This window comes from Sphaeramia orbicularis, chromosome 11 (assembly GCF_902148855.1).
Source record: "Sphaeramia orbicularis chromosome 11, fSphaOr1.1, whole genome shotgun sequence".
In the NCBI taxonomy this organism is placed as follows: Eukaryota; Metazoa; Chordata; class Actinopteri; order Kurtiformes; family Apogonidae; genus Sphaeramia; species Sphaeramia orbicularis.
Window position 1 is genome coordinate 1,840,493 of NC_043967.1, and position 10,394 is coordinate 1,850,886.

A 10,394-nucleotide genomic window follows, 5' to 3' on the forward strand; every position below is an offset into this window, starting at 1 on the left:
CCCACTAAAACAGTTTAACTATTGGCAACACCATCTCTTCTCCTCTAAATGTGCAGTCATATGACCTGTAGTTTAAAACAGTGACTCATTCTGGAACCACCATAAAAACTGACCTCAGAATTATGTGTTCCATCAAAGGAGGTTCTCTTGATATGTGTCAGTTGAAAGACATGTATTCTGCTATTCTCATTTGCATTTCTAATAATCAAGCATCTTTCAACGAGATGTGCAGTGACCTGTCAATCAACTGGGTGGCACTGGCACCTGAGGTGTCCAATCAAGTTCCAGAGGTGGCCAGCACTAGTTACTCCACCAAGGAGGTCATGTTTTTGTCGGCGTTGGTTGTCTGCCTGTTTGTCTGTTTGTGGTGCAAGATAACTCAAAAACTTATGGTGGATTTGGATGAAAATTTCAGGAAATGTTGATACTGGCACAAGGAACAAAGGATTAAATTTTGGTGGTGATCGGGGGGGGGCACTGATCTGCCTTGGCGGAGGTGTGCGCTCTACGAGTGCTTCTAGTTAGCAATATTTTCCTGGCATAACCTGCCCTACTCTGATTGGCTCATCAGTCCTCATGCCTAAAGTTAACCAATCTAATCAGTGAAGGCAGTGAGTACTAGCCAATTAGAGGCAGAGTAGGGCGGGTCATGGATTCACCATCCTAGGGGAAAAAAAATGGGCAATTTAGCTCAGATACTGCTGAATGGTGCACATCAGGGGGATTTAGAGATGGATATACCCAATGCTAACTGAAAAATAAGTGGGTGTACTCCGTATACCCCCGTATACCCTGGACTACACCTCTGATCCCGCCTTTTGATGTTGTATGTATCACTGATTTTATGTGTTCATATGAAATTGTAAGCAGCTGGTTTATACATTAATCTTAACAATATATAGTTTTGTAAAGTACTAGAAATAGATGATGCATAGCTGGTGGAAATCCAGTTAATTTATTCACCTCATCAACAGACCTAATTTCAATGTAGTTCAGTTGCTTTTCTATAAGGTCCTGCATGAAATGGATAAAACCAGCCATGTTGTACAAAGGAGAGGTATAGTACATGTGAGCGACTGTTTGTATGTATGAATGAACATGTGTGGTGTTTTTCATTCACAAGTACAGATGGGAAGGATGGAGGTGGACTATATATGGAGGAGTCAAAGGAACAATGTGGGTTGAGTCATTCAGAGCAGAACCACAACCGCAGAAAGCATGGGAGGACGAGCACAGACTGTTTAGTTGACGTGCAAAGGTGGAACATACTGTAGGATCCTTCAAACATACTTTGCAGCCAAGTTATGTCAAGGAAGATTTTTGAGAACATTTTTTTACTTTTTAAAATAAATATTCCAGGAATAAGGAGAAAACTGATGTGGTTATATTTGGTCTTTGGCTGTGCTGATGTGTTGTCTCATGGGTACGACAGGAAATGAAGGCTTATGTGACTCAGGGGTCAGGAGTCATTCTGCTGGTCCAGTCACTTATGACAACAGCCATTGTTTTTGGTTCAGAACTGTAAAGACAGATTGTGCTGTAGCTTGAGTCACTTCCTGGTGTCAGCTGTTTAAGAGTTTTATGAAAACCTGTGTCATCTACCTGTCCATCCCATAATAGGCAAAAATAAGCCTAAGAAAATAAATATTATTCAAACCATTGCATTGTAATTCTTTAAGTCCTTCATTTCACAACTGAAGGTCATGATCCAACTTGTGTTGAAGAGCTATTTTATTGTGTCACCAGAAAAGGTAGAATGAAGTATTAAACAATATGATAATGAGAATTCAATTTTGTGTAAATATAGAAGACAGAAGAAGAGTTAATAAATGTGGACATGAGAGGAATAAGGTGATTTAATTTAAAAAAAAAAAATGGAACAAGACAAAAACTATATCGATTATTAATGTGAAACACTGGCATTATCTAGAATAGGCTATCTTGCAACATTGTTTTGACAGCTGTAGATGATGTAAAGATGTGGGAACCTCTGTTATATTGAAATTCTGGAAGGGAGCAGCAAGATTTTATCCCAAACATTATCATCTGTCATCTAAATTTAATCCAGGCTCCAACTACATATCTCAAAGGTAAATTTTTATGGAAAATGTTTGTAACCTACTTTTCAGAGTTCTAATTCTTTTAAAAAAAAAAAAAAAAAAAAAAAAACTTTTTTTTTTTTTAGTTTGATTTTTCATTTTAGGTTTACTTTTAAAAGTGTGTAGGTAGTTTTAGATTGACTTACTTTGGTTAAGTTTTTATTTAGATCGAGTGTTTTTTAAATTTACTATGAGGAAACCTTGATTTAAAGATGCTGTCACTGTCACATCACTGATTTATTAAACCATTGTGCAAACTGATTTCTTCTTGTTCACAATGTACCATCAACAACTGTGGAAAAACCAATGTGAAGCTGATTTAATCTCACATTCTATGCTCTAATTCAGTTCATTTCATTTTCATATTTCTGGAAACTGTTTTATTTTATGTTGTGATTGTTTCCTGATACTTTTACTTTCAGTCTATTTTTTCATTTACTGTAATAACTCAGTCTCTTTGAATGCAGTCCTCATGTGAACAGTGTTTTCACATTAGGGATCTCTTTTGGGGGTTAAGATGGTTTGCATTTCATTTTATTTCATTTTATTTTGTTTTGCTCATCACCAAATATATGGTATGGAGCACAAACACCATGTCAACACAGGAAAAAAGAACGACATACATTCAACAAATTAATTGAAAAAGAGGTAAACCCCTTTTCAGAAAGGCACCCAATTTATGTATTGTCTTTGGTTTGTTTTGGACTGAAGAAGCATTATAAGTTTATACATTGATGGATTCTGCGGGTCATATTTGGCAAAACTTTTGCCTAAATTCAACCACCTGTACATTAGTACATTCAAATAAAACATGGAATTCATCTCCCACACAACCCTTTCAGCACAAATGACAGACTCTCAGACTTCTTTGCCTTGTTCTGGCAGCCCTTCTGTTAGCTTAGCTTAGCATAGGCACTGCATTTCCATGGTCACACGTAGCCAGTTTTTTAAAGGTGATTTGTTGTCTTTTATAAGTGATTTTGTGAAATCTGATTCTCTCTAATTATTTCTTTAGATCTGCGACTTACTGCACTCATACAATCTTGGGACTGTTGTGTTGACGGAAGTTGGAAAATCTTTTTGTTGGAAGGGATGCATGCGCTAAATAAGCTTGGCTTTAGCGTTTTAGCTTTGCGTTAGTTTTTATTTCCCCAGATTTTATTCCTGCAGTAAGTCACATGACCATGATTTGAGCCTCAGTTTGTGATCATATTGACCCCAGCGGACTAAAGGAATGATTAGGGAGAACTGAATTTACCAAAATCACTCATAAAATACTACAAATCACCTATAAAAGCCTGGTTACGTCTGACCAGAGGAATGAAGCGATTATGCTAAGCTAAGCTAACGGAAGGGCTGCAAGAACAAGGCAATCGTTGCACTGCAGTGCAAACTGATTTACCCACTTATCAAACTCATTAGTGCTTGGCAAATGAATTAATTAAAAAAAAACAGGTGTTGAACTGTTCCTTCAGGGTTTTCCAGGCTGGTAGATCCCATCAGAATATTCCACTGGAACGCTTTGGGAAGACTAGACTGCAGTGCATATTCTTCCACCAGCGCAGAATGTGTGCGTCATCGCCACAAGACACTGAGCATGTGCAGAATGGAAGGAATAAAGTCCAAACGGAATAAAGGGTTTACATGTCCAGGAAGAATTTAGTTCAGAATAAAAAGGGGATTAAACCAGTGACTTTAATTAGTTTAAATTTATTCCGAACCGTTCTTTTTCAACTGGAATAAGGTGTTTACATGGGCATCTGAAATAGGATCTAACGTTTATTCAGATTACACCAGGAATAAAAGTTGTCATGGAAACGCATGGATTGTGGTTTTCGACCCGGTCATGGAACACTGGACCAGCTCTTCACCCTCTACAGGCTGCTGGAGGTTCATGGGAGTTTACCCATCCAATCCACATGTGTTTTGTGGATTACAAGAAGGTATTTGACCGTGTCCCTTGGGTCTCCTGTGGGGGGTGTTGCAGGAGTATGGGTCCATGGCCCGCTGCAGCACACCATTAGTTCCTTGTACCAGCCAGAGCTTGGTCTGCTTTGCTGGTAGTAAGTTGGATTTGTTGTCAGTGTGTGTTGGACTCTACCAGGGCTGCCCTTTGTCACTGATTCTGTTCATAATCTTTATGGACAGAATTTCTAGGTGTAGCCGGGGGGAGAAGGGGGGTTTGGTTTGGGGGCCTCAGGGTCACATCACTGCTTTTTGCAGATGATGTGTGCACTGGGACGGTTCGCAGCCAAGTGGGAAGCAGCTGGGATGACGTTTAGCACCTCCAAGTCTGAGGCCATGGTCCTCAGTTGGAAAAGGATGGAGTGCCCCCTCTGGGTGTGAGAAGAGTTGCTGCCCCAAGTGGAGCAGTTTAAGTGTCTCGGGGTCCATCCTTCCCTCACCCGGGTTTACAGGTGAGGGAAGGAAGGAATGTGAGATCAACAGGTGGATGGGCGCAGTGTCGGCAGTAATGTCTGTTGTGGTAAAGACGGAGCTGAGTCCAAAGGCAAAGCTGTCTGTTTACTGGTTGATCTACATTCCTATTCTCACCAACGGTCACGCACTGTGGGTAGTGGCCGAAAGACCAAGATCGCAGATACAAGCAGTGGAAATGGGTTTTCTCCACAGGGTGGCTGGGTTCTCCCTTAGAGATAGGGGTGAGGTGTTCGGCCGTCGGGGAGAGGCTCAGAGTTGAGCCACTGCTCTTCCACATTGACAGAAGCCAGCTTAGGTGGCTGTAGACCACATTCTTATTCTCATACTTCCTGCATTAGAAGCAGCTCTTTGTGCTGTCAGAAACTTTCTGAATACAGCAGGAAGGAAATCCAGAGGCCTTAGATAATTAATGATACATATATGGCTTTATTAATATAGTGCCATATCGACTGGCAGTAAGGATAACGTATTTATATGGAAATGTCACAGATTATTTGTGCAACCTTCTGGGAAGTTCTAGTCAGATGACAATCCTCTGCCTGTCCATTAGTCAGACGCTCCAAGTCAACACACATTACTCATTAAATATTCCACATTGACAAGTATATGACAGCAATGGCAATTCTGCCAGAGAATGTATTCACTTGTGAATATAAGTCGACTTTGGCTATTAAAAGCACAGAAAGGAAGTGACACTGCACGCATAAATACAAAGTATAATTTAATAAAATGCTATTGTACATCATTAGAGCATATCTTCCTTTCTCAACATACAAATGCATCTGACAAGTTCCTGTAAAATGTCATTAGGTCACATTTCATTTTGCAGCAAGAAAACAGTTGACAGATATCCACATTTGTATGGCTACATAAATCGATGCTCGATTGGTGAAGAGAACCTTTTATTTGGAACTGACGCACAAAAACATTTTACAGTCCCATTTTGATTTAATACATAAGATATCAAGAACTATAAATTAAATAACCATTGCAATAAATGAAGTTCCATTTGTCAATAGTTTGATTGAATATAAAATTCTAATTTCTGTAAGCTTTTTTTTGTTTTCCACTAGGTCAACTCCCTGCTTTCTAAGGACACATAGTGATTACCTCATGTGGCATTTTGGCTGTAACGACAATCAAGCCATCAAAGCCTCAGAAGGAGAGGTATATGAGCTAGCAGCAAGAAGAGAAATCCCTATGTGCGCAATGTACCAGGGCAGTGAGGAGTTCATAGAGCATCCAATGGCCTTTGGCTTTATTCCCCATGTACCCACACACTAATACTGAACCTGATCAAAGGCAAGTTGTGGCAAATGAAGAAAATCGCTTCACATTAATCACATCTATCCAATCATTAGACAGAAACAAGGACAGATTTGGTGCAGGGTGTGGAAAAAATTACGTTTGGCATCCATGGTGAGTGACTTCAGTGGTGGAAAGCGTTTCATGCCTCCACTCCTTCTAACTCGGGGGGCAGAGGGGATTTCGGGTGCTTGCTTTCAAAGTGCTGCTTAAAAGTTTTTGGGTCAGGCATCTGGGACTGCAAGAAGGACAACAGAAACAGAATTGGAAAGTTCAATGATTTGACATAACTATTGAAAAAATGAGAAGAGTTAAACAGAAAATGAAGCATAAAACCCTCTTTCTATCATAAGTATTGGCTCAGTCAGAGATGGGAAGTGACAATTGTCTCCATTCATTTGTATTAGAACAGATGGTGAAACTACCAGAAATAACATATTTTATCCACACTGCCATTGTTGTACAGGTGCTCTATTAATGACATCACCTTGTTGAATATGAGTAAACATCAGTAATGGGCTTTATATATTTAACTCATGTCATATTTACCAAGTTCAGTTTTTATGAGCAAAGGGCAAACTTTCATAAAAGTCACTTCATGTTTCAAAATTCTATACCAGTAAATGGCTATTGCTGTTCACAAGGTGAAAATGAAACTATTATTAGACTTTTATTACAGAGGCAGCATTAAATTAACGTAACAGACATAATCATTGGGAATTGCAATTTTTTTTTTAATCACAATTAATAGTGAACTTAAATTTCAACAGTGAAACACTAGTCACTATTTTTGCTGCATTCACAAATGAACTACTTGTCATCAGTCATTAAGGCCCTTTCATATGAACCTTTCCAACAGAAAACAAGACATGATCCTTAACAATCAACTGTTGATTCAACATGGATACTGACATAGAGGTGATTGTCTTTGTTGTCTGTAAAAAGCTGTTGTGCAGGTAAGTTCGGCTTTTTGTCATGAGACTACTAACTACATCCATAGAAGGGGAGCTGTTATTCAAGCCACTTGCATTCTTACGTGCAGTGGCGCTACCAGCCCACCTTGATGTAGGATATGTATTTCAGCCATGTTAAAAGGAGGTTATTTTGTAAACTTTGCAAAAAGACATTGTGAATGAAGATCTTTCAGCCTTAGTTAATGAATTGTCACATGCACAACATCCTTCAAAACATTCCTTTCCTCATAAAAACAGCTATTATACAGAGTGGTTTTGTTTGACTTATGTGTTATAATACATTATTTCAGGTCAAAACTGCCAAACAATGGAATCAATCAAAGACCATGGCTTTATGAGGTAAATTTGCTGCCTCTGTGGGGGTCCAACAGAGCAATGGGACAGCTTCAGTTTGACCAACTGCCATCAGAGGACATTAATGATTTTTTTAATAAACATTTCACGATATAGTATGATCCAAAACGACTGACCCTACATTCGCATCAAGGTGGGTAAACTTCAAGGTGATTTTCAGACGTGGCAGGCCAAGCCATTTTCACCTATTTTTATGGACACAGTATTTAGACCACTGCTGATGTTTTCCATCACAGTGAAGTCGTAGATTGAAGTTTACAGATATAAAAAAGGTTTTCATGCTCTGTACCCCTTTACTACTCACTTTGCACACAGAGCAGGTGAACACTAGTGCTGCCTTGGCTGCTGTCTTCTGGTCATGACCCTTTGCCTTCTTCATCTCGGCCTGTTTCTTGGCATTCTTCTGTTGAGACTGAATCTTTTGATGCCCACGTGCCATGATGGAAAAGCCTACGGAGAGGTTCACAAGGACAAAGGATTTTATGTTTACTGATACAAGTCAGTGTTGTAAAGACTTCAGTTTTTATTATTGATACTACTCTACTATAAAAAAAACAGTTCCTAAATTAGCTTGTTTAGTACTCACATACCTACATAAAATTATTGTGATACCAAAGGAAAAGTATGAATGAGAGACCTTCATGGATTCCACTATGTAAGACATGCTGTTCTTAGTAACAATTATTTTCACTGTTAATCTGCTAACTTGATCCTTAACTAAATGATTAGTTGTTCAATCTGAAAAATGTCAGAAAATGCTGAAAAATGTGGATCAGTGTTTCCTCAAAGTTTATGGTATAAGGGAAACGAGCTCTCATCCTCACAGCCATTCAAATACAGATTTTAGTTCAGTTCAGCAAATACTGAATGAGAACCTGTCTTTTTATAGAACCAGATGGATGCGAGTGAAGGTTTAATTTAAGTCAGTGGCTTCCTACCTTTTTTGGCTCGTGACCCCATTTTAACACCACAAATTTCCAGCGACCCCAGGTATTCAAAAGGGAGACTTCCGGGCATTTTTGGGCTAAAAAATGTATTTGTTTTTGATCATGTAACAGTTTGCTATACTATATTGCAGATAAATGTTAATTTTAGACAACATTTAGACTATATAATGTGTATTATTATGGACGGAGGTAGAAAAGCCAGGTGTAGATTACTGCACAAAGGGAGAATTTTATTTTCCTTGATCAGGATATGTACAGTCAGTCCATCTTGAATTTACAAGGAGGACAATTAATACCGAACAAACAAGAACTCAAACTATGAATTATGAAAGAGCTGCAGCATCTGAAACTGACCACAATGAACATTTGACACAAAAACAGAACCACAGCTTCAGTTTGTCATGTCTTTTATAGATTGGGATTGTCTCTCTCAACTCACCATATGTTTTTTATTAGTAAGTTTTTATTTTTATCAATTACTAGAAATTCCAGGCGACCCCACATGGAGTCCTGACCCCAAGGTTGAAACAACACTGATTTAAGTGGTCAGTAGATAATAACATTTTATATGATCCATCCACATACTGTACTAGCTTATATGGCAAAAATGCATTTTGGGCTGTGTGTATGTAATCCAGAGCCCTTCAGTGTAATAATGCAACACCTCCTTAAACCCCCTTTGTTACAGTCTACACTGAATAGTTTTCAGGTCCAGCAGATACATATGAAAATAGTCACATTTCAGACTATGGCATCTAACAGAGTGAACCTGGGGCTTTGGGGCCTTCTGACGGCCTTAGCTTCAGGCTGTTACCCATTATACCCAGCTGACCATCCAGTCTTGCTTACCAGCAACTGCTATATATAATCTGCTGTTTAGTCAGCAGTGTGTGCAGTGTTATCTAGCATTAGTTTGATAATGAAAATGTAATTCTGTTAAGCACTCAGTGGGATGACTTTATTCCACAGAATAGGTCAGCTGGTTTCATTGGGTCTTTGTTGGTTAAATAACACATAAGATGTTTCAAAACAAGTTACTTTTGGAGTACATGTTGGTAACAACAACTGTAATGCAGGTCATTCATCTAGCCAGGAGTTAATACTGATTTCACCTTTAGTCAAATGGAGACTAGGATCCAAACGCTTGCTCGGTTTAGCTCGACTCTTTGGGTCAAACCAGTTAAGTTACCCAGGCACATGTGGTTGAGGGTGAGGTGAAACATTTTTCACCTGTACTGGTCTAACTGATAGCTTTGAGCTGTGCTTCCAATGACCATTCCGCTGTAATATTATGGTTTTCAAGCTAACCTAGCTAACACTCACCCTGGTTCGTCGTTAATGTTAGTTAGCAATTTCCGAGCTAGCCTTAAATATGTAGCCTAGATTTCCTGTAATTTGTATGATATGTTCTTGATTAGCATAAAGAACGACGTGGTATAAATAATAATGATTGTCAAAAAAGACAGCAAGCCTTACCTCGAAATATTAGGGCACACAACGTGTCGTTCCCTAGTTTGCTAGCGTTCACAGCAGAAGGATGACAGCTGCTCAGTTCACACTGACAACTGGAGCCACAGGATGCGTTCAGGAGGGTCAGGATATAAGAACTACTGGTAGGCTGCTCACTAATGGAGTCAAAGTTTACAGAGATAAACTATGTGTCAAACAGGCTTCCGACTGAAGGAATTAGCAGATGAATGACGGTTAGATTTTATAACTCACTGTCTAATCAAACCATTTGATATCAGTAATTAAATTACGTTAGAGATAAATGAAAAACAGAACTTAATAATTAGTATCGTTGGTGTAAAAATTCACATTATTATTTTTATATTTGTTACTACCTCTAACTGGCGCTACACATAGGTGCAATAATTAAACTAAACTGCGAATGTGACAGTGGTAGAAAATACTGCTTATATTGTTTACGACTATAAAACCAATCCCGAATGCACCACTAGCCCTTGCATTCAGAAGCCTCTGACATGAACAATGATGCCCCCTGGTGGTACAGGTAGGTCAGTACAGATGCAGCGGACAAACAAGATCAGGAGACAGTTGAATTCTTATGAAAAGACATAAAACTAAATAACTTTGGATAACCAAAGTAGACAAAAAAAAAAGCAAAACTTTTTCTTCATTAACTATCTTACACTTTGATGATCATGAGGTGAGCCATCATTGATATCCCTGGTGTCTTTCACTGTTCTAACAAATATACTTTGACACTATGGAATGGTCATGTTTTCTATGGGTAATACAGTTGTTGTTGTTGT

At 38.8% G+C, this 10,394-nt stretch overlaps 1 protein-coding gene across 3 annotated transcripts; it reads right to left on the reverse strand.

Annotated features, from left to right (window-relative positions):
* Positions 1-5,242: 5,242 nt before the first annotated feature.
* znf706 (zinc finger protein 706) lies at positions 5,243-9,726 on the reverse strand. 3 transcript variants are annotated; one of them, XM_030148096.1, is made up of 4 exons: positions 9,595-9,692; positions 8,446-8,452; positions 7,476-7,624; positions 5,243-6,081 (listed from the first exon to the last, which is right to left on the reverse strand). In XM_030148096.1, exons 3-4 carry the CDS (start codon positions 7,608-7,610, stop codon positions 5,986-5,988), a joined length of 231 nt encoding a protein of 76 aa, XP_030003956.1. In that variant the 5' UTR covers positions 7,611-7,624; positions 8,446-8,452; positions 9,595-9,692; the 3' UTR covers positions 5,243-5,985. The 3 variants fall into 3 exon arrangements, with proteins under 3 accessions (XP_030003956.1, XP_030003959.1, XP_030003958.1); XM_030148099.1 differs by lacking the exon at positions 8,446-8,452 and having other exon boundaries at positions 7,476-7,621; positions 9,595-9,726; XM_030148098.1 differs by lacking the exons at positions 8,446-8,452; positions 9,595-9,692 and adding an exon at positions 9,442-9,499 and having other exon boundaries at positions 7,476-7,621.
* Between the last annotated feature and the right edge of the window lie 668 nt (positions 9,727-10,394).